Source organism: Impatiens glandulifera, chromosome 3 (genome assembly GCF_907164915.1).
Source record: "Impatiens glandulifera chromosome 3, dImpGla2.1, whole genome shotgun sequence".
In the NCBI taxonomy this organism is placed as follows: domain Eukaryota; kingdom Viridiplantae; phylum Streptophyta; class Magnoliopsida; order Ericales; family Balsaminaceae; genus Impatiens; species Impatiens glandulifera.
The window spans coordinates 14,474,449-14,497,705 of NC_061864.1; the positions used below are offsets into that span (position 1 = coordinate 14,474,449).

The window sequence follows — 23,257 nt, forward strand, 5'->3', positions numbered from 1 at the left end:
TTTTTAACAAATTACTTCCATCTTATTTATTTCTTATTTTTAAAACCATAAATAAGAAAAGAAAGTATGAACCTACAAATAGTCACAATTAACCACCATAAAATCTTTTTAGATTTTGTTATTTCTAATAAATACTTCATAATCTATTTTCCTTAACTTAATTATAAAAAAAATGTTGTGGTTTTCTAGAGAGAACTTATTAACATTAAGGCCTTGTTCTCTTTAAGTTATTTAAAAAACTCATACAAAATCTATTTTTCAATCAATCACTTCTCATCCATCACATCACTTATATCATTAACCAAAATACAAAAATACCCTATATTTTAAATTATTATTTTATATTTTATTTATAAATATCAATACCCTTTAAGTCTTTTTACCAAAAATAATTATTACTTTCTCAAAATCATCACCTATCATCTAAATTTTCTCTCTCTTAGTTTTTTAAAAAACTAGAACCGAACAAGGCCTAAGTTAATTATAATTCATCAAAATATAAAAGTAATAGAAATACTAAAAGAGGGAAAATGTTAATATTTAAACATAAGGAATAGAATAGATTAAATGAAAATGACATGGTATCAATGATAAATGATTAAATTGAGAGGCCATAGAGGATGGGATCGATTGAAGATGCCATATTGACCATCTTAGATTGTTCTTTCTTTTGCGTGTCAACTTTCCTGTTATTTTTATAGCATATAAATTTGGATAAAAAAGAAGAAAAGGTTGTAAAAGCCATAGAAAGTGAGATTCTTCGTGAATATTTGATCATCTTGCTTGTTATGTGCGTCATCAATCCGAGGTTATTTGTGTGGAACATTAAATTGACAATAATTCTTGCTAAGAAGAACGTCGAAATTGATTATGATTTTGTGTCAAAATAAACCTAAAAGTAAAATAAATAAATATTCATATTGGAGTTTGAATCACATTTCAATGGATTTGTAGTGAAGATTCTTGGGTTTTGCCTTTTGCTAAAGAGAATATAATTAATTATGAAACTAAGATTATTTTAGTTTTTTTTGTCATATTTATTTAGAAGCTAATAGGTCCTATTGCAGTAATAATGAACCAAATGAGGACTTAAGGAGTGTGAATAATTTAGAAGCAATGGAGAGTAAGAAAAATTGATAGAAAATAAATTCCAAGGTGTGTGAAAAGTAAGTTCTAATTAACATTTTTTTAAATTATTGATATATAAAGTTTGGATGTGTTTTTGTATATGTTTAAATGATATTGAATTATTTATACTTATTTTAGAACTTTTAAAGATAAAAAAAATATATCTTATTTAGGATTACAAAGTTTGAATTTTTAGTTATTATTTGAGGATATGATAGGAAATAATATGTTTTATTCAAATAAACATATTTTTAAAATAAGTGAACTAAACTCATCTGTATTTTATTAGTAATTTAAATGTTAGAGTTTAATTAGTTTTTAGCATTTAAAGTTTAAATTAGTCTTTAACATTTTTATAATCTTTTAGACGGTAAAAAATCAATTAGTTAATCTATTATTAAGTTTATGTTTTCGTAATTTAGAAAACTTTGTCTTAGAAAGACTTTGTTTTAAGTCCAACTAAATATACGGAAGCATAAACTAAATAATATATTAACTAATTGACTATTAGAATAAAGGAAATTATTAAAATACTAATTAAAATTCTAAATACTAAAACTAATTCAAACTCTAACATTAAATACATGGAAAATGAACTTATATAACAATTTTTTAGAACTTACAATGTTAATTAAAATGGGAAGAATTATAATAGAAACTAAAAGTCATAATTTTAATTTTTTATTAATAAGGTTCTGTTTAAGTAAAAATGATGACAATAGAGTTAATCGCCTATTCCAATAAATAGACATAAGTTCACAATAAGCTTGCTTTGTTTATTAAACTTTTAAAAATAGATTTTATTATATTATTTTGTTAAGTTTCTAACTAATTTACATAATTTTTTTATGCTTCATAATCACAACGCCTGCTGAAATTATTTTTCTTTTTAAAATTCATAATCATACAATGACTGTAAAAAAAATAGAAAAACTATAAGAAATAATTTGAGCCACTTTTTATAATTTTTGAAACAAAACTAATCTATCTAGGCTTTAATGTGAAAAATTAAATAAATTTGTGTCCACTCAACCATCAACCTAAGCTTAGAGGTAGATTATTATTTTCTCTTATAATCATCAAATATCTTTTTTTTTTATGATGAGATGATTTGAATTTTTGTTTAAACTTTAACAACATAAACTTAAATTACACATAAACCATAAAACCTAAAAAAAAATAGATTCATAACTTTTAAGGACATAAACGTCACACATTTGTCGTTGGGTGACAAATAAAAAAATCACAATTATATTACATTTCCATCACACCCATTCTCTATTTTATAAGTGTGAATATTGTAGTAATGGCTAGTTCAATATCTATTGAAACTTTATCATTATCTATTTTTAATTAGTCCTAAAGTGTGACATTATAGAATATTCTCTTTTTATCAATATTTTATTTACTAAAATGTTTTTTTTTTTCTTTCAAAAAGTTAGTATAATATTCATGTTGTATAGAAAAATTTTACTGTCAAATTAATATAGCTTAAAATGCATTTAATAAAATAGGAAGAATGTCAATTTTACACATCAAGTTGTAGGAAGATGTCAAATTTACTTATTAAGTATCAAAATTCTATTTATATGTATGAACTTGTCAAAAAGTGTCAAATATATTTAAAATAACAGAAATGTTAAACAGTGTTAAAATTTTTGCCACATGTAATATCCATATATTTTTTATTTTTTTAAATTGACATTACTTTAATTATTTTTCCATTTAAACAAAACTTATTTTTACTTTCTCTCTCATCCCTTCACAACTCTTCATTTTTTCTAATTTTTCTCTCTTTGATTAACTTAAGTTCTTTTGGATTTTTACCTTCTTCCAACCTCCAAGTGCTCCCTAACTGAATTTTAAATAGTCATCATCGTTGGTAGAAGATTTTGTTGGCCGATTCCTAAATCATAGACGTTGTGGCCAAAATCTTCATTAGTCGAACCCTAAATCATTGTCGCCATTAGCGGACAATGCCGAATCAAGGTAAAATCTTCCTTAATCGACTTGTTTTAATTTTAGTTTTCATAATACTCACCCTGTTAAACTTTATCAGCTCTCAGACGTAACCTCCAAATCCAAGTCTTTCTCAGTTAAACCTTACACTATCATCATCATTGGTTGAAACATTCATTGATCGAATCCTAAATTGTCAATGTTGTGGTGAAGTCTTTGTTGGCCGAATCCTAAATTGCCAGTGTTGTGGCGAAGTCTTAATAACTCGTTACTTTTTAGAACAATTTTTATAATTAATCAATTAAATATTATTATTAATAATAAAATTACTCATAGATGGATAAATGAAGAGAGAAATATTTAAAGAAAATGGTAAGTTGTGATGGTAAAGAAAGAGAAAATAAATAAGAAAAAATTTTAATGTTTTGTTTGAATAAAAAATAATTAAAGTAATGTCAATTTAAAAAAATAAAAAATATGTGATACTACATGTGACAAAATTTTTAACACGTTATTTTAAATATATTTGACACTTTTTGACAAGTTCATACAAATAAATGGAATTTTGATACTTAATAAGTAAATTTGACACCTTCTTATAACTTGGTGTGTAAAATTGGCATTCTTCCCTTAATAAAATCTTGTAAAAGAAATTGGAAGATATGACAAAAGGAGGAGAGGATAGGTAATAATGAGTTTTGTAGCCCATAAACATTGGGATTGATTTCAATTCCAAAATCTTAGGGCTCGTTTGATGTATGCTTATTTTTGAATTTTTTTTATATTTTATCTCAAGGCCATGTTCGGATTCAGATTTTTCAAAAAACTTAGAGGGAAAAAACAAATAATGATTGGTGATGATTTTGAAGAGGTGGTGATTATTTTTGGTAAAAAGACTAAAGGATATATATATATATATATTTTAAAAAAATAAAAAATAATAATTTAAAATAAAAAATATTTTAATATTTTGGTTAATGAAATTAGTGATTTGAATTGATTTGAAGATTAATTTTGGTTGGAATTTTAAGAACAAGTCTGATAACTCAACTATCCTTCTGTCTATCCTTTCAATCATCTCATTACTCATTTTATATATTTAAATATCAATTTTTTATTTAATTATATAAAATTAATTTATTTTTAAAATATAAATAATATTTTTAATTTTCAACCATAAAAAAACTATTTTTTTTTTAACTTTAAACAAATATGATTTTACTGTTCCAGTTTAATTTATAAAATTGATAATATAAATCATAACTACATAATTGAGTTCTTGAAAAAAAATTGAAATAATATTATTAATTAAATAAGTAATTTTTATCTTAATTGATTTATTTATAATAAAAAAATAACTAATATAAAAAATTTATGAATTAATTATTATATTTAACTTAATTAATAATATATAAATCAATAATTAATAATTTCTCTATTTGTTTAATATTTTATGAAAACCTTAGCATACAAAAATGATATAATATATATAAAAAATTAATATATTAGATAGAAAAATGATTGAAGAAATAATTTAAAAAAAAATGACGTGGAGCAATTTAATTGATATATTTTGTATCACAGATTAAAACGTTATATCACTCGAAACATTGGTACATGAAAATTAGGATAGACTATCTTTTTCCTCACATTTTTTTCATTTTTTAACCAATTTGATGTTATGTTATTTCTTCTACCGTATCGTCTCCCTGTCATTATACTAATATGTTATTATTAATACATATATATTGATATTGATATTAGTCTATATTTTAGATTTTTCTTTAACTTTTTTTATTTTTTTTTATTAATTTTAAATACAATATTTTAATAATTTATTTATAAAAAATCAAACAAATAAGTTTTTATCATTGTTGTAAGTACCTATATAAACCCAAAATCAAACTAAGTAACTCAATTATTAATAGTCATTTCTAATATACGAAAGATCTCAATATTAATTTTAACAAAAAAAAAAAAAACTTCTTAAATAAAAATAAGTTTACAACTTTTGGAATCTTACTAACTTATTAAAATAAAAAAAAATATATATATAATAAGTAATTAAAAAACAATTTAAGCTGCTCATATACTACCTTCCTTCTTTATTTAATATCCATATTTGATGTTTTGATTTTGTGAAGTTTTGTTTAGACTCATTGTATGGTTAATTTTTATAAATTAAATATTTAAAATAATATAAATTTGAAAATAATTTAATAAAAAAGAAGGATAATAAAGAGCCGAAAGTTGGTATCGGGAGTTTTTCCACCATTCATAATGCCAGCCTCAAGAGATAAGGATGGATACCTTTTTATTTTTTTATTATTTTGGGAGTCTCCTGGTACGACGCCGTTTTACCCTGGCAGATACCCCATAACGTGTTTGTTCTGCGCCTCCGCCACGTGGTGATGGACCATCTCTGCATAGTGCTCAATAAAAGTAAAGTCATTGCATACTTATTTTATATTATTTCATTTTCAAATTCACATTATTCCTAATTATTTAAATAAATAATTTTAATGATATATGAAAAGTTGAATTATTCATTGTCTTAGTCGACGTATTATTATGACGTTTTTTTTAGATTCGTTCAGGAAAAAACAGTAGAGTTTATCGGAGAGTTAATCGTTTGTTACGATGATTTATGAGTTTCATAATTTATTGTTTATCTTTTCTTTCTTATCATTTTTTTTCGTTATAATTAAATATTTTTTTTCATTTTTAATATGCATATAATTTAAAAAAAATAGAGTTTATTTAAAATTATATATAAAAAGCTTGATAACAAGGATTGGTTAACAGATCCAAGAATGGATTTTTAAAAAACTAAAAGTAACTTTTTAAAGAGTAACTTGAAACTATAATATATTAAATTTGGTAATAAAATAAATGTAAAAATCTTTTAAAGAGTTAAATGAATAACAACTAAATTTGGTGAGATATTTGAAAAACTGATATCGACATCACTTGCACGTGAAACGATGAAAGAGTCTCTATCACCTAACATAATTGACAATATAAAAATGTTATATTTGTTAAATTAAAGTAAAATATTAATTAACACGAAACAATAAAAATTATCAAATATAACATTAGTTAGTTATATTAATTTTATGTATTATTGTTAACATGTTTTACTTAATAATTTAATTTGATTTTAAAAATCTGAATATGTTAGGTAAATATTCTTTTTGGGACAACACAAATGATTATATTGTTTCCTACTTTTATACATTTTTATTAATAAGTATTTTTAAAAAATGGATTATTGAATAAAATAATTTAAAATTTTAATGATTTCCCACTTTTTAAATTAATTAATTTGATTGATAAAAATTGAAATATTTATAAATTATTTAAATCATCTTATCAATTTTTTTTATAAAATCAATTATATTATTATAAAGAATAAGAATATTTTGATAATTAAAATTAAATAATTTAGTTAAAATTATTTTTCAGGCAAGTAATTAATTCTTATTAATTTATAAATAATAAAAAATAAAAAAATAAAAGATAATCTATATGTTAAATAGTAGGGAGAGTTTATAAAAATAAAAATATTATATTATAGAAGATTAAACAATTTTACAATTTTTTAGGTTGATTTAAATACTAACTCATTTGAGTTCCGAAGTTAAACAAACTATTCAACGGTATCAGAATAATGTTTACTAAATATTCTAAACTATAAAGAAAATTGACATTAACCGCAAGTTGCTAAGAACGTCAAAAAAATATATATATATTCAAAATAGTGAAAAACTCATACAAATAATGAGAGGATACTGGTAAGAGTTTTTTCCAAATGAAATATCAATTTTAATAACTCTTTATTCAAAACACACCAAAGTAGCTAATTGATTAGAGTCGGCTTAAGACCAAAATGTCACAGGTTCAATTCTATCTGAAAGCACTTTGGGTTGAAACGGAAATTATGACTTTGAAATGTCATAGTTCTACTTAATTTAAAAAAAAAACTCTTTATTCAACAAATAATAACAATTAAATATCTTACAATTTTATATCATTTATTACGAAAGAAGAAAATCAATACATACTCGAAAAAAATCACCAACAATCAAATGATATGAACAATAAACGATATTTAATCATTAATTAGTATTTCAAAGAATTTAACATGCATGCATTAGATTAGGGGTGAAAAAAATTACCGATATTATAAGTATATCAAAAGTACCGTACCGCAATATATCGAAAATATCAATTTTTAAGGTATATCGAAAAAAATGTAAGGTATGATACCGATACCAAAATTATTAGTACGGTAAATGTATGAGATTTTTAAAATTTTGGTATATCGAGATATACCGAAATAGTATTTATGAATTAAAATATATATAATACTTATAAAGAAATAATTAAATAGATTTGATATTAATTTAATTATATAAATATAATTTTTGAATAATATCAAAAATATAATTATACTGAAATATTATTCAATATATTCAATCTCTATCTTATCGATAAAATTATTATTTTTTAACTTAATATGTTTTTTTATGTATCAAAGATATAATATCGATGTTGTACCAAAATTAAGGTATACCGAAATCAAAGTAAAAATAATTGTATGAATTTTTTTATACCAAAATTAAGGTATATCGAAATTAAGTTAAGATAAATGTATGAATTTTTTGTATTACCGAAATTTTCGATAAAATATGTACTGACCCACCCTACATAATATTATAATATTATAGTATTATATATATATATATATATATATATATTTAAAATACACTTAAATATGAATTTATGATAAAAGTATAATAAAATAGTTGTGTATATAATATTTTAATAAATAGTTGTAACAATTAAACATGTCAATTTCAATAAGAAAATAGTCCAACCAAGCCTAATTAGTTGATGTTTATTTTTCATTTAATGAGTAGTCATGGGATGATATTATTTAAACGTCGTACCTTCTAACACTAAAATATAATAAAATAATCATATTAATATATATATTTATTATTTTGTATATATATATATATTTTTATGTAATCATGACTTTCATTTGCAGGTAAAAATTTGAACTTGTAATTTTTTTACCATTCCTTTAGCTTATTATATTTTAATGAATATGTAATTTATTAAGCATAGATAAAAATATAATTTAATATTAATCAGATGTTTTAGAACCCAAAAATAATATTAATTAATTTTGAAAAATAATATGATTCGGTGATTTTTGTAATGTTTATGGGCCAGGAATTTTCAGATGATACGTGTCTGATTATGATTAGGCGCATGTTCTCCTTACCATGGTCATGTCCGTAGGCAGACAAAGTGAGAAGATTTTTTATTGCTGACGTGTACAAAGTTCTACTAAGGTTAATATCGTCATTATGACGAAAAATAGACAATCCAATCGAATTCCACCCTAGTTTTCAAAACAGCTAAAGTGGGACCCAGTTGGCATTATTCAAAACGACGTCGTTGCTCTCTTTATAAAGAGAATAATACCTTTAACTGATCCCTCAAAGTGACACGTGTTACGAATCGGATCATTTCAGATCTGTAATGATCTATTAGTTTCTCGTTTTTAGATTCGATGACACGTCACCGTTCAAACCTACGTGTCATCTGACGTGGCACGCAACCATCTCTCACCGATCCTGAGCCTCGATATTATCCACGTCAGATTAGGTTTGGACAAATATAGTAGTATCTTGAATGTATATCTCTTTCTCTTCTCTCATATGTCCGGTAAAATCTGAAAGGAAATCAAAAAAGAAAAGAAGAAGAAGAAGAAATCAGCAATCTCTCTCTAGAAGAATACTTTGAAGCTCAACTCGGAAACCCTAGTAAGGATTCTGATTGATATCTCTGTTCAGATTTTGTCATAGCTATACCAAAGTTTCTTGTTTGACATAGTTTTTTTTAATCTTCTATTCCCAGCATGTATCTTTGAAGAGTAAGTCAGTTCATTATAGAGGTGGGTTTTGAGGGACCAAACAGCATGTGCAATTTCTCTTCAAAGACTCAGTTTTGTTTGCTATCTGAATCTAGTCCATTTTTCATTGGTGGTCTTTTTGAGTCTGGTTGATGAAGTTCGATCGTGTGGATTCTAATGGTCTGGCAAACAAAGGGTTAGCGGAACATAGTCATCATAAGCTAGATGATAGAAGGGAAGTAAGGGGTGGGGCTACAGGAGAAGGACAGGGACTGTCTGAAGAAGATGAATCAAGAGTTAATGGTGATAATGAAAGAGAAAAATGTGAATGCTTGGATATGGCTAGGACCAGTTCTGTTCAGCAGAGATCACTGCAGCAGTCTCAAGGGTCAGTGGTCCATTGGGAAAGGTTTCTTCCACTGAGGTCTCTCAAGGTTCTGTTGGTGGAAAATGATGACTCAACACGCCATGTTGTCAGCGCACTTCTTCGAAATTGCAGCTATGAAGGTGGCCAATTTTGTCTTTTTAGATATCCCGTCTTGTTATTGAGTTAATGATATGATTAATATTCATGCATGATTAGGATCTTCATGCTTTAGGATTTTCAATGAAATAAAAACACTTACGCTGAAGAGAACCCATTTCTAAGAATTAATCTTTGTCTTCTTTGTGTATGATATTTGATTTTTACAATACACAAGCAGTGGCAGGAAACTTTTATTCTGAACTGGTCTACCATTTTCCCTGTACAAGGTTCAATTTCATCCTTCTTGTGAGACCTGATACATTAAAACTTTCAGGGAATATTCTTAACAGGTTTTTATTGTTGACAACACTAGAAGTCTAGGATGGCACTTTGAGTTTATGCGAGGTCCATGTCTGCGGGGTGTCATGCTAGTTCTTCTTTAATTCCCCCAAAAAATATGTCTAAGATGGCCAAATTTGCCTGCTTTTACATATGAACCCATGATTAACATTGACATTTAGTGTGATTCATGTTGCTAAGGATTTCCTCTTTCAAGTCTTTCAAGAACTTCTAATGCACAAGTAACAAATAATAAACTAAATTCAAGAAATTGTGTAGCAGTTTCTTTGCAACAAAAAAAGGAAAAAGAATTATTTTCTCGTAACTCCACATTCCTTGCATTTAGACTCAAGAATCATCTTCCGGCTATAGATGCTTCTTCATGCCCAAAAGAATTTTCGTTAAACACAAGTGACAGTTTAATGGAATGCATTGAACTTTTTGCAGTTGTGGCTGGATCAGATGGTCTTGAAGCATGGAATATTCTGACAGATCTAACTAATCACATTGACCTTGTTTTGACGGAGATAAGCATGCCTAATTTATCAGGCATTGGTCTTTTATCAAAGATTATGAACCACAAAAACTTCAAAGATCTTCCAGTGATTAGTAAGTCTGTAGTTTAGCTTAATACACTTTCAATTTTACTTCAATTTGATGGCATTAGTTACTACACTAAATTATTTTTCTTCTGCAGTGATGTCATCTATCGACTCTATGGGTATAGTCTTTAAGTGTTTATCAAAAGGTGCAGTTGATTTTTTAGTGAAGCCTATTCGAAAGAATGAGCTTAAAAATCTCTGGCAGCATGTTTGGAGGAAGTACCACAGTGTGAGTCATTATGAATCAAGAATGATTATATTGTTTCATTGGCCAGACTGCTTCAATATATTAATCCTAATACTAGCACAACTCCATGCCCTTTGTCCTATTTTATTTGACTGATCGTAACTTTTGTGTTATTTGGCATGTGCTAAAATTGAGATAAATTAAATTTTATAAAATGTAAGACCTTATTGGAAGCATGTACTAAGCTACTTTCTACAAAAGGAATGCCACATAATTTTGGTAAGAACATTAGTTAGCCCCTTAACATATGTTTTTATGAATTTTGGCTGCTGAACGACAAATCAATAACTATGACCCCTGAACTTGAAACAATTGTTGGTTTTGAACAAAGTACAATGCAAAAAATAACATGTTAGTTTGTGATAGACCTCGAAATTACATGAATGAAAGAGATAAATAGAATTTGAGATGAGAAGATAGAACCCTAGATGAGAAGAGAGAATCCGGAGGTGAGAAAATAGACCTCAATTAATTTTTCTCGTACTAAACAATTCATTATCTATTCATACTACTCTAACCGCCCTTTCTTATACCCTAACCCTTCCTCTCGTATCAGTTTCATGATGCGTTTATGCAATCTTTGTTCTTTTATATTTGATGACGTGGTTGCCTAATTGATTAATGGCCAGATAAGATTCTTGAAAGTTTGCTTGAATCACTTTAAAAAACCTTCCTCTATCCAAACTCAGCACCTATAGAGAAATAAAATGATACAGAAACCCTATTCCCATGCAATGATCTTTTCATAAAAATTGGTTCAAAACCAACCGTTTCTTCAAGTAGATACTTAATATATTTAATGACCAAAATCCTTTCACAATTATCTGTTTGTCCTACTTGCCTTTTGCCTTACAGCCTATGTAATGTAGACTCAGGGCATTCCCATAGGTATTTCTTGCAAACAACCTTTTTTTTTCTGTCCGCAATGTTTATCTCCATTGATCTATCAAGAAGCCTATTCTACAAAAAAAATATCAGTCTATTGGATCTTACAAACCAATACACATGGGGAGCAAGTCTATATACCCTTTCTTAGTCTGCTAGTTTTACTAAAGATTTTGATAGGGGCTAAGTTATGCTTTATCCTATATAATTTGGACGGATAAAGGAATATCTTAGTCTTATTAAATGAAATAGACGAGTAAAATGCTTTTTCAGATAACTCCTTTCATCTAGAGACTGATTCTAGATGGATATCAATTATTGGTTCTTACCAGAATTAGGAGGAAATCTCTGCAGTCAATTGTTTACCATTTTTAGCTTTCTGCTGTTAAGTATTGTGTTAACTTTATTTTTTCTTACCAGTCTAGCTGCAGTGGAAGTGAAAGTGGTGTGCGGATCCAGAAATCTTTGACGTCAAACAGTGCTGAAGAATCTGAAAACAACAGTGACAGCATGGAGGAAGATGATATAGGAAGCATTGAATTGAATGCTAGGGATGGAAGTGATAATGGAAGTGGCATTCAGGTAAATATCAGACTTTTTTGTAAGACAATGGAAGTAAATACTTTTGTTGTTATTCCGATCTTAATCGCTCAGAACCATAACACAATATTTCAGATATATTAGATTGTTCTAACTTATATTTGTTGAAATGAATACAAGAGATTTTATTGATAGAAAAAGTCACAATCAAACCCTATCATATATAGGCTACAAGATAAGATTAAAATAAGGCATACATAGCCTTTGTTAATTAATCAGGATATTGGAAATCAAGGGTTACAAGGAAACCATAAATTATATATTTTCCTTAAATTTCCGGTTACCTTATTTAGCTCCATGTGTATATATAGTTGTACCTTGAGTAATAAGATATAGAAAAACCTTCAAAGATTCTATCTATTATGCCTCCATTACATGGTGTTAGCCTATGGTTTCAGTGTGAGATTAGAATTGATGGTCGACCTAGGAGAGGTGCTCCATGCAAAAGATATTTAGAGGTTGAGAGAGTACTGTTGGAGGCACATAATTCATTGGATCTTGTGCCCTTATTCTCGGGCAAACGAGCTACAATAAGTTTGTATACAATGTCAAGTTTAATCTCGATAGATCTGTTTCTTGTTTGAGCTCAATTAGTGGCTAAAGGGCAGTAGCAAAAATGAAATGTACGATTTCTCATCTCTTTAGTTGCGTCTCATAAGTGCTCACTTCATCGGGATGTCAAAAATACATTCTTGGTAGTCTTCTCAAGTACGATTTTCAGGGGAATAATAACTCCAACTTCAAAATGAGTTAAAGTCGACATGGATTATGTTTGCTGAATAATAAACTTAAAAGAGCCAATAATTCAAATTGAAGACAACAAATATAATAATTATTCCTTTTTTCCCTTCTACTGCAGAGTTCTTGGACAAAAAGGGCAGTAGAAGTTGACAGCCCTCAACATATGTTTCCTTGGGATCGTAGGGTAGCAGATCCTCCTGATAGTACTTGTGCTCAGGTTATCCATTCAAAGCCTGAAGCATTTTGCAACAACCGGCTGCCAGTAACTGCCACTATGGACTACCATGGACAAGACTGTGATCTTGGTATTTAAGTTCTACTATTTGCAATCACCTCACAGGACTACACTGTCCAATTTGTTCCTTTGATCTCTTCTTACCGGAAACTTATGTTTTGTTTCTTCCACACAGATAAAGCGATGGTGAAAGACTCGGAGAATGGAATAATACACAAGAACACAGATTTACACTTAGAAAAACGAATCAAAACCACATCTACTACTCCTGCACAAGGGTCAAATATTGATGAACCTTTTGTCTTGGAATCTGGAAAAGATGGTAAGGAGATCGATAAAGGGAAGTTTGAGAAGAATAATGATACAATAAATGCCAAAGCAAGGAAGAAATCCGGTGATGCAATTGGTGGCAGCATAAATAGGTCTGATCCTCAGATGGAGATCATAGGCACTGAAGTTGAAAGTAATGTCACCCAGATGAATAACAAAGGAAAAAATGTATGCCGTGCAAAGGATATACCTACCCTTGAACTCCGTTTGAAGAGAATGAGAGATGACGAAGAATTCGATATGAGCACAATAGAGAGAAATGTTTTCAAACACTCTGATCTCTCGGCCTTCTCAAGGTACGCCATTATTAGTATATATTGGGGGTTGTTTATTACGCTTTTTTTCATCTTCATCATGATCCAGAAAAAACTACAGTTTTGATGTTTGTCAAAAATATCAATGATCTATTCAATATCTTGAATCATGATCCAGAAAAAAATTCTATACCAACAAAAGCAAAAAAACAAATCATCAACAACTATATTTTGGATTGTGCCAAAATACCAATTTTTAAATAGGCTCAGTGTATATATATAATATGTGTATATAATAATTTTGTTTTGCTTGGAGTAGAGTTGAAGAACTTTCTAAATTTCTCTGCAGGTATAACACCATGTCAACTACTAATCAAGCACCAACTGGAATTGTTGGGAGCTGTTCTCCTCAACTTGATCATAGCTCAGAAGTGGAAAAGATGGAAACAGTCCAGAATTTTCAATCAAATTCAAACGGAATCCCTGATCAGGGTTCCAATGGAAGTAGCAACAACAACGACATGGGCTCCACCACTAATAATAATAATACTAAACCAGTAGCGAATTCTGTTGTGAAGCTTCATCCTTCTTGCTCCAAATTCGACCCAGTTGAAACCCCTCCACTTACTTCCTTACAGTCTATCATGCAAAATGAGGTAAATACTGTATCGAAAGATAATAATACGTCGGCTCAAGAAAGAGGCATGAATCCACATGTTCAAGTTCAGCACCATTATCATCATTACCACCACCACCACCATCATGTGCATGGCACAAAGCAACAGTTACATTTCCTAAACCATGATAATCCATCTCTCAAAACCAGCGTTGCAAAGGATCCTAATTGTGGGGTTTCCGATGCATCACAAAAGAAACCTAGGGAAGGTAATGCTGCTAACTACAGTTTGAATAGCAGTGGTTCTGGTAGTAATAATGGAAGTGATGGGCAAAATGGTAGCAGCGGCCAAATTGGCAGCAACAATGCTATAACAACTAATGATGGAGAGAAAGTGGCAATGGTAATAGATAACAGTTTAGCTGGAAAAGGTGAAGTTGGTGCTGCAACTGCGAATGGATGTAGGATGGGGTTAGATCAGAATCGTCTCACACAAAGAGAAGCTGCTTTGAACAAATTTCGCCAGAAGAGAAAGGAGAGGTGCTTTGAGAAAAAGGTAAACTGTTTCTCCTTTTCTACTCCATTCCTAGTATTCTACCAACTTACCAAACAGGGACTTGTGATAAACAGCTGAAATATGATAAAATTCATTTATGCCTGCAGGTGCGTTATCAAAGCAGGAAGAGACTAGCAGAACAGAGACCCCGAATTCGAGGGCAATTTGTGCGACAAGTTGCACGTGAAAATGGGAATAATGAAGAGGAAGATAGCTAACAGAACCAACACACAATTTAGTGTGTGAAAAAATGTACAGAGGTATTATTGATAAGCAGATAGTTGTCATGTACTCTACGCAGGCAGTGGCAGCAAGCTTCCACATAACATAAATATTTAGGGTTTCAACTTAAGTTAAAAAGTACAATGAGGTGAAGACAATGTATGCACTGACTGTGTGTAGTAGCTATCTCTTAAGCTTACTATCTTTTAAGTCTGTTTATAAGACTTGTTGTGTATTATGTATGCACCGACTGTGTTTGTAATAGCTAGTAGCTTCCTGGCTGCATTTGCTGCTTATTCTTGTTAACTATCCATCCTCTAGACTGAAAAGGGGTTTTCCCTTCTCTGTAATAAAAGCATTCAGTCTCTTGTTAAAAATCAGTATTTTTTTCTAGCACAACATTCTACTCCAATTTAGGTGTTTTCAGTAAAAATATACTTGAGCTACCCAAGGTAAAATGATAAAATTAATTTATTGATTTTTTTTTTTATTACGAGCTTACTGAGGCGTTCATGTAGTGCTTATGCAGCAAGCATCAAAAGCAATAAACAATAAGCTGGAGAAAGATTCAAAATTGCTGATATAACAAAAATCATTGATTTGGCACATTATGGTTCTCCATAGTACATTTGAAGATTTTCACCTTCATTAGTCATAGGGCAATCACAAGAATTGAATTTCAAGCTATAGAGAGAATGGACCGCGTTTCTAAGATGATAAAAATTATGTAGGTTTCCGATAAGCCTAGCAAGTCATAGTTCCAGGGTAGGAGCATTCGATGCAATTTTCCTTGACCCTGTAATGGAAATAGCTTATGCCCTGCTTCATGCTTCCTGACCCTTTATCTTTGTTCAAAACTGTCAACTGCATATGAACAAATTTCAATTTTTGATGAGCTAAAGAAAGAACTAGTACTATCTAGCAATACTATAATAATCCTTTCCAATGAACACTTTCTTGCTTACAACCATAAGTTTGTGCATAAATATGAAAATGGAAACTGTTCCATGTTGAATTATAAAATTCACTACTTTGTGTAACCAAGTATGGAGGAAACAGCCTCAAATAGAAACAATCAAAAACTAGTAGATGGACTATTATGACAAAGTGAAGATTTGTTTGGTAAAAAAATAGAGTTGTTGCATGGACTAAACAATATAGACAATATAGACAATATGAGCAATATAAGGGTTGTTTCAATCATAGTAAATAAGTGCAAAATGATACCTGACCATGGACATCAGTTGCCAAACCAGTGGCCAATGGTTCTGTCTTTATAACAACGTCTGCTAAATACTTCATTTGTAAAATAAAGGTAGGTCTTTCCACATCCGAATAGATATCTTTGTGAGTGAGAAGGGCAAGATGACAACCCTTTTAAGTAGAACAATAACGTCAAGAATTAGCATTAAAATGAGTATAAAGATGAAAGGATCTTGAAATTAAGACAAAATATAATGACCATGACTTACAAATTCTACAGTTAATGTGTGACAGTAGTGAAGAAAGTCTAAGACGCAATCTGTACTGCCATTAGCAGCCACTTCCATTAGACAGACATCATCTATCATGACAGTGATGGTCCTTTTTCCATTGGTGGAGACATTCATTTCTATAGCTTTCTGAATTTTCCCATACAGTTCAAGAACTCCATCTTCATTAAATTTAGCTCCTCCAGCTGAGCAAAAATTCAAATGGACTTATCGTTCACTTCACTTAGTGTTACTACTACACAGCTTGGCGATAAGCTAATAAGACAATGTACATTGCATCTAAGTAATTCAATTAAGGAAACTTATGTATATTAAATGACAAATAGCACACCAATAAATCAACCTTATAGTTAATGTTTATGGTTCTTTGCTGAAAGTAATTTAGATTCAACAAAAGATAATGTGTTCTACTTCCGCATATAATTGGGTGGATGAGGCATAAATCCCTACCTTCTTAGAAAACAAGTATTGAATTACTAGATCATATATTTGGCAGCAATCATCATAGAAGTAATAATTTGCAAAATTGACTATAATTACCTGGTTATCTCACCTGGACATTGGAACATGAGCAAATCAAAGAATATGAACTTTTTGTTATCTCGTTGTGCAGATAAATTGCAGCCCTGTTAACATCAACATGACAAGAATGTAAATAAATACTGCAATACATAAGGCAGGAAGATTTGACATTTATTTTGCTCCTCAAAGAAATTTACAATAAACAATAGCAAGATGCAATCTGATCACATAGATGACAATGTTGAATCAATGCCAGTGAAGAAGAATGGAGATTAGAAAGCAAGATGATTAGAAATGTAAAGAGAAAAATTGAGGGTTCCTGAAATGTGAATACTTTCACGTCTATTTCCTAAATACTACTTAATAACTTATGAAAATCAAGAACTAGAAGAACAACCAAAGTATATCAAGAACTTTCACTTTAAACAAACCGCCAACTAGAAAATCGCAAAAGTACCATCTTTCGAAGAATGCGATCATAGTGAGAGAAGGGTTGAGCAAAGGCAAGGAAGATGACGAGAGAAGAGGAGCGAGGAGAGAGCGCGCGCTTGAGGAGGTGATGAATGAGGAAGGCGCCGCTAGTCTCGACACAGTCCTCGACAAGAATCACTTGTCCGTTACGAGGTGAAGAAACATCTTTCTGATCTTCGTCGAAGTTGAGACCTATTGCTTGATCAAGCAAGGTCCTAGATTGATTGTCCATCTTCGTCTTCTTCGGTAGGAGAATTCTCCTTCTGATTCATATAAATCGCGACTGAGGGTTTTTGGCGGATGGAAAAACTGTTTTAACGCTTGAACTTAGTGAAAGTATTTGAATTAACTCTTAAATCTTTTTTTATTAATAATTAATCCCTTAAATTTACCAGTTTATTAAAGTGGAGTCTTAAAAAATAGATAACATCACTAACTTTATATTATCACTAGAGCTGCTCTGGTCATTTGGCAAAAATAGATGGTGATCTATTATTCAATATTATAAATTTTAATTTTTTCTTGAATATTTGTTTAGAAGAGAAAATAAGATTTGACTTTTTTCAAATTAGGGCCAGGCTTAGTAAGGTGAGTCTGCCCTGATATATATAGAGGCTCGCTCCAGATCGACTTAGACGAGTTTATGTCTATATTGATGATATTATTTTTACGAACTCTTTTATTTTTATATTCAAAATCATCGTAAAGATATATCTTCAATTAAAGACTTAGGTTAACTACTCGAGTTTGGAAACTAATCCTACATTAATTGAAATAACATGCATCAATCCAAGTCATTAAATACTAGGATAGCTTCAAGTCTTTCCTATCTCGCAATTTGGTAACTGATCCCACTATTTACCGTAGTATAATCGGTTCTTTTAAATACTTTACTTACACGCTTTCAGCTAACAATTGACAACTGTCATCGTTAAATGTATCTTAAGATATCTTCGACAAACTTCTCGTCATGGTCTGCAAATATGCACAATCACCAATTTCACATTAACTGCTTACTCAATATAATCGACGTTCCACCAACGATTAATGTGTATAATCTAATCACACCATACATCCTTATAAAATATTAAATTACATATATTCTTTAAAGAATTTGTTCTCAATAAGGTTAATTATGCTCGTGACAAGCTCATACTATAAATAATTAAGAGTTAATTATCACTTTGCTAATTATTTAGGATTAATAGATAAAAAAAATCTTATTCCTTTATTATAATTGTGTCATATATATATATATATATATATATATATATAATCAGGAGTTCAAGTTATTGTGTTCTTTCTTTTTTTTCTTTTTTCTTTCTAACTCTTGAAAACCTTCTTTATGCTTGTTTTAGATAACCCCAACCTTTACCAATTGAAGCTATTTATCGGTCAAGTTTTCCCTAGACTCTCATAATATATAAGGGTTGGTTGATTTTCCATAAAGAATATTTTTAAAGGATTCTTAAACCTAATTTAATACTCAATATAATAAGAGCACATGCGTTTATAATATGTTAGATAACGTTCAATTTCTTCATATTGTATTGCATAAATTGTATTCTTAATGGTTATAAAAGCCTCCTAATATAGTTTACCTCAACAAGGATCATTTTTAAGGGAAGGTCAAAAATCCGATTCCTATTTAAGCTAGTTTCACCATTTGAAAAAATTGTTTACAAAGCCTTTCATTTAAAGTATAATGACTATGTACATTCTCATATACTAGTGACCATTATAGAGTAGTTAAGTCATAGATATTTGTGCACATTCGAAGTCTCAAATGTAGGGTGAACAAATTGAAATAAAATTCAATGACTTTTTTTAATAATTTTTTCAATAAATGACAGTTTTATAAAGGCAACTAATGCAAGTCCAGAATAACAAACAAAGTGAGAAAAACAAAGAGAAACAAAACAAAGAAAAAAACTAAAACTAATGAGAAAGACAAGGGTAAAAATAAAATTCCTAAAGACAAGAAAACAAAATAGTTTACACATGTCTAAACATCTAAAATATCCAACACCTCACCACCCGAATAAGCGAGATGATACTAGTCACATGAAATACTCTTACAATTGTACTTTTATTGTAAGAAATCAACAATTTTATTTCATCCTAAATGATTTAACTACCACCAAACAAGGATAGAGATGTGGTCCTATGAGCTAGTAAGGACATTGTGCTTGCCCCCAACTTACCCAAGCTTCCCAAAATTATTGTCAACTTAATTTTCACAATAAGAGTGGTTTAAGAAACAAATGGAAATTAGTACAAAGAATTTTTCCAAGAAAATTTTGAATTACTATTAACAATATTATCGTAGAAAGAAAACGAGACTATTGTGTTTCAAACTTTTATAAAAGAGATGTTATAATAGAAATGATGCATGGACTTCGTAAGTTAACTTTTTTTTAACGTGATTGTTGCATTGAACAACTTCATGACTGTTTATATCTCATTTTTTTCAATTGATACGACAATATATTTAATAATGTCCATATTTGAATACCGAACAATTTTAAAGAGAATAATTATGACTTATAAAAAAGAAAAAATGGATAATATTTTGACCTGTCAATTGAGCAGCAAAATGAAACTAGTCACAACTCACTCAAAAGTGTAAGTAGAAAAGAAAGACAAAAAGAGAGGTGGGGGGAGAAGTGACGAGATCTTAAAGTATTAGGAATTTTTGTGTCTGTTATAAAGTATAGGGACCTTGAAGCAATAAAAGAAAAGTATACAGACAGTCAGACAGAGAGAGAAACCCGCCGTCTGAATTTAACTCTGTCTGAATTGTCATCTGTTCCGAAGCTGTTAAAGACTCTCTCTTTCTCTCTCTCCATTTGCGACGAAACCTGCATTTCTAGTGCAGAACCCGGATAGGTTTTTAGAGGGTTGAATGAATAACAAAACAAAAATGGGTTGTTTCCTCTTCTCTGGCAAATCAAACAAAGCTGTAAACAAGAAGCTCGAAGGGACGACACTAGATGATCAGATCTCATCTGTTTCAGGTACAACATGTTTATACCTTACAAGTCCACTTTTATGGCCGCAATTCATCCTGATAATGCCGGAACTGAACTCCAATCCTACATAACTGATCACCATCCTCCGATTGAATCTGGGTTTTTCATCTTTGTTTGATCTACTTACAGATTTTGTTCATGGACCCAATAATAGAAAACCCATAATTCGTTTACTAGTGATTCTTGATAAATGCCTCATAGATACCACCTCCTACTTTCTTTTTTCTTGGTTTTGCTACGCGTTAGAACGTAATGGGTTTTTGTGTTTTTTTCAATTTTGTTGCTTTTCAGTTTTGCTGGATTGGGTTGAACTTGAATTGGTTCATCATTAAACAGACTGAGCTATGCCGATATGAGCACCTTTTTTTTATTCATTTTGTAAAATTTATGCTTGTATGAACTGTTCAATGTCATCTCACACATGTTTATAAGAAATTTAGATACCCTTAACATTTGAAGTTCTAAACTAGTAATGCAGATGTTCAGATTAGGGCAAATAGGGCTAGATTGTTTTCTTGGATTTATGTATTTGATGAAGGTCTAATAGAGTAGGTTTAAGTTTTTTGAACACGAAATATACGAGAACTTATATGGTTGCTTGATTGTCTTTCCTTTTCTGTTCTTGAAATCCAATGGTCTTTGTATCTTCTTAACATACTCCTCTAGGTTAAATTGTGTAACTTCTTTATATTGTGAAATCATTCGATTCTTGAAAAAGTTGATAACAAAATTTCTATGGGTTGTAGAGAAAGTAAAGACATATTCATCAGTTGATGAAAAGAAAGATTCTATTGAAAATGGAGGGCCTCGACATATCACTTCCCATACATATACATTCCGTGAATTAGCAGCTGCGACCAAGAATTTCAGGTCTGACTTTCTTCTGGGTGAAGGAGGATTTGGTAGAGTATATAAAGGAAGATTAGAAAGTAACAATCAGGTTTTCGGTTTGTCTCTTTCTTTCTTATACTTGCTTGGTTTGTGAGAATTGGCATAACTTTTTACATTTTCTTCTTCTCATAATAGGTGGTGGCTATCAAGCAACTTGACCGCAATGGACTACAAGGGAATAGGGAGTTTCTAGTTGAAGTATTAATGTTAAGCCTTCTTCACCACTCCAATTTAGTTAACCTGATTGGATATTGTGCTGATGGAGATCAGAGACTTTTGGTTTATGAATTCATGGCGTTAGGTTCTTTAGAAGACCATATACATGGTATATTTTAATGCAATCAACTCGTAAAGTCTCATTTCTACATTTGAAGTTTCCATTCATGCTTTAGTTCAAAATTGCCCTTTTAAGTTGAATAATCATAGAATTAGATACTCACCCGGCTAGCTCAAAGTGGTAAGAGTCTTGAACTAAGAAACTGGGGGTCTTAGGTCCTTAATTGAAGTGGGATTTTGGTGTTTAAAAAAGAGAGAAATATAATCAGATCATTTGAAGTTCACCTACAAATTGCTTTAAAATCAACCAGATGTCTATCTAATACAGGAGATTAACTTCTTCTTTTTTTTACTTTTCTAGACCTTCCTCCGGACAAGAAAAGACTGGACTGGAATACGAGAATGAAAATAGCGGCTGGGGCTGCAAAGGGTTTGGAGTATCTGCACGATAAAGCAAACCCTCCTGTAATATATCGCGATTTAAAATGTTCAAATATATTACTTGATGAAGATTATGAACCGAAACTATCTGATTTTGGCTTGGCTAAACTTGGACCTGTTGGGGATGATACCCACGTCTCCACAAGAGTGATGGGAACATACGGATATTGTGCCCCCGAATATGCAATGACGGGTCAGCTTACACTTAAATCAGACGTTTATAGTTTTGGGGTCGTTCTTTTGGAGATTATCACTGGAAGGAAAGCAATTGATAATTCCAGAGCTGGTGGGGAACATAATCTTGTTGCTTGGGTAATTTAATTAGTTCTCTCCTTTCTTTACTTTTAAAATTGGATTCCTTTACAATTTGTCTGAATTTTTCTTAATTTTTTTAAACAATAGGCACGACCATTGTTCAAGGATAGAAGGAAATTCTCGCAAATGGCAGACCTAACACTTCAAGGGCAATATCCTGTGAGGGGTTTATTCCAAGCTCTGGCTGTTGCTGCTATGTGTGTTCAGGAGGAAGCCAACATGCGACCCCTTATAGCTGATGTGGTAACTGCCCTTAACTATCTCGCGAACCAGAAATATGACCCACAAAACCAGCCAGTTCAGAGCAGCAGCAGATCAGGCTCGTCTACACCTAGAGCTAGACGATAACATCCATCAAAGTTGCTCTGGCTGAAGAAGAAGACGAAGAGATATTGATGAAATGATCAAAGTATGATCACTTAATCATTTTTTCTATTTATTTTTTGTTTAGATTTTGGATGATGATCACTTTGACAGGTTGGTTGGTTGGTTGGTTCCATTTGTAGAGATAAGAAGAGGTTTTCATTTCATTAACATTTCATGTTACTTTTGTTTTTTCTTTTTTCTTCCCCATTTGTCTTCCTCTTTGCTTTCTCATGTACATCCTAGTCCTGGGTTACTGTATTTAATGGGGGATATTTTTATATCTAAATTTTTTAAATGATTTGTTTCTTCAGGTATTTGACTTACTATGTTCTTAATTTCTTTTT

General features: G+C 30.1%; 3 protein-coding genes across 3 annotated transcripts; 2 read left to right on the forward strand and 1 right to left on the reverse strand.

The window, feature by feature from the left end:
* The first annotated feature begins 8,777 nt into the window (after positions 1 to 8,777).
* Positions 8,778 to 15,478, forward strand: LOC124928874 (two-component response regulator-like PRR37). The gene is made up of 9 exons (XM_047469122.1): positions 8,778 to 8,924; positions 9,019 to 9,520; positions 10,266 to 10,427; positions 10,516 to 10,649; positions 11,973 to 12,134; positions 13,012 to 13,198; positions 13,304 to 13,754; positions 14,062 to 14,884; positions 14,992 to 15,478. Exons 2-9 carry the CDS (start codon positions 9,166 to 9,168, stop codon positions 15,100 to 15,102), a joined length of 2,385 nt encoding a protein of 794 aa, XP_047325078.1. The 5' UTR covers positions 8,778 to 8,924; positions 9,019 to 9,165; the 3' UTR covers positions 15,103 to 15,478.
* Positions 15,479 to 15,668: 190 nt separating this feature from the next.
* Positions 15,669 to 17,859, reverse strand: LOC124928877 (elongator complex protein 6). The gene is made up of 5 exons (XM_047469124.1): positions 17,579 to 17,859; positions 17,153 to 17,225; positions 16,579 to 16,784; positions 16,334 to 16,480; positions 15,669 to 15,970 (listed from the first exon to the last, which is right to left on the reverse strand). Exons 1-5 carry the CDS (start codon positions 17,822 to 17,824, stop codon positions 15,851 to 15,853), a joined length of 792 nt encoding a protein of 263 aa, XP_047325080.1. The 5' UTR covers positions 17,825 to 17,859; the 3' UTR covers positions 15,669 to 15,850.
* A 2,537-nt stretch (positions 17,860 to 20,396) lies between these two features.
* LOC124928876 (probable serine/threonine-protein kinase PBL7) lies at positions 20,397 to 23,227 on the forward strand. The gene is made up of 5 exons (XM_047469123.1): positions 20,397 to 20,609; positions 21,371 to 21,564; positions 21,651 to 21,840; positions 22,153 to 22,544; positions 22,635 to 23,227. The coding sequence occupies exons 1-5, from the start codon at positions 20,498 to 20,500 to the stop codon at positions 22,893 to 22,895; spliced, it is 1,149 nt and encodes a 382-aa protein (XP_047325079.1). The 5' UTR covers positions 20,397 to 20,497; the 3' UTR covers positions 22,896 to 23,227.
* The last annotated feature ends 30 nt before the right edge of the window (positions 23,228 to 23,257 follow it).

What these genes read in the sequence shown, in the direction of transcription:
- LOC124928874 (XM_047469122.1), top strand. Translation starts at nt 9,166, where the DNA reads ATGAAGTTCGATCGTGTGGATTCTAATGGTCTGGCAAACAAAGGGTTA. An exon ending in TCGAAATTGCAGCTATGAAG is followed by an intron (nt 9,521 to 10,265) that starts GTGGCCAATTTT and finishes AACTTTTTGCAG; the next exon opens with TTGTGGCTGGATCAGATGGT. An exon ending in GATCTCTCGGCCTTCTCAAG is followed by an intron (nt 13,755 to 14,061) that starts GTACGCCATTAT and finishes ATTTCTCTGCAG; the next exon opens with GTATAACACCATGTCAACTA.
- LOC124928877 (XM_047469124.1), bottom strand. Translation starts at nt 17,824, where the DNA reads ATGGACAATCAATCTAGGACCTTGCTTGATCAAGCAATAGGTCTCAAC. An exon ending in GCTCATGTTCCAATGTCCAG is followed by an intron (nt 16,785 to 17,152) that starts GTGAGATAACCA and finishes ATTTTTGCTCAG; the next exon opens with CTGGAGGAGCTAAATTTAAT. An exon ending in ACACATTAACTGTAGAATTT is followed by an intron (nt 16,481 to 16,578) that starts GTAAGTCATGGT and finishes TCTACTTAAAAG; the next exon opens with GGTTGTCATCTTGCCCTTCT.
- LOC124928876 (XM_047469123.1), top strand. Translation starts at nt 20,498, where the DNA reads ATGAATAACAAAACAAAAATGGGTTGTTTCCTCTTCTCTGGCAAATCA. An exon ending in GATTAGAAAGTAACAATCAG is followed by an intron (nt 21,565 to 21,650) that starts GTTTTCGGTTTG and finishes TTCTCATAATAG; the next exon opens with GTGGTGGCTATCAAGCAACT. An exon ending in AACATAATCTTGTTGCTTGG is followed by an intron (nt 22,545 to 22,634) that starts GTAATTTAATTA and finishes TTTAAACAATAG; the next exon opens with GCACGACCATTGTTCAAGGA.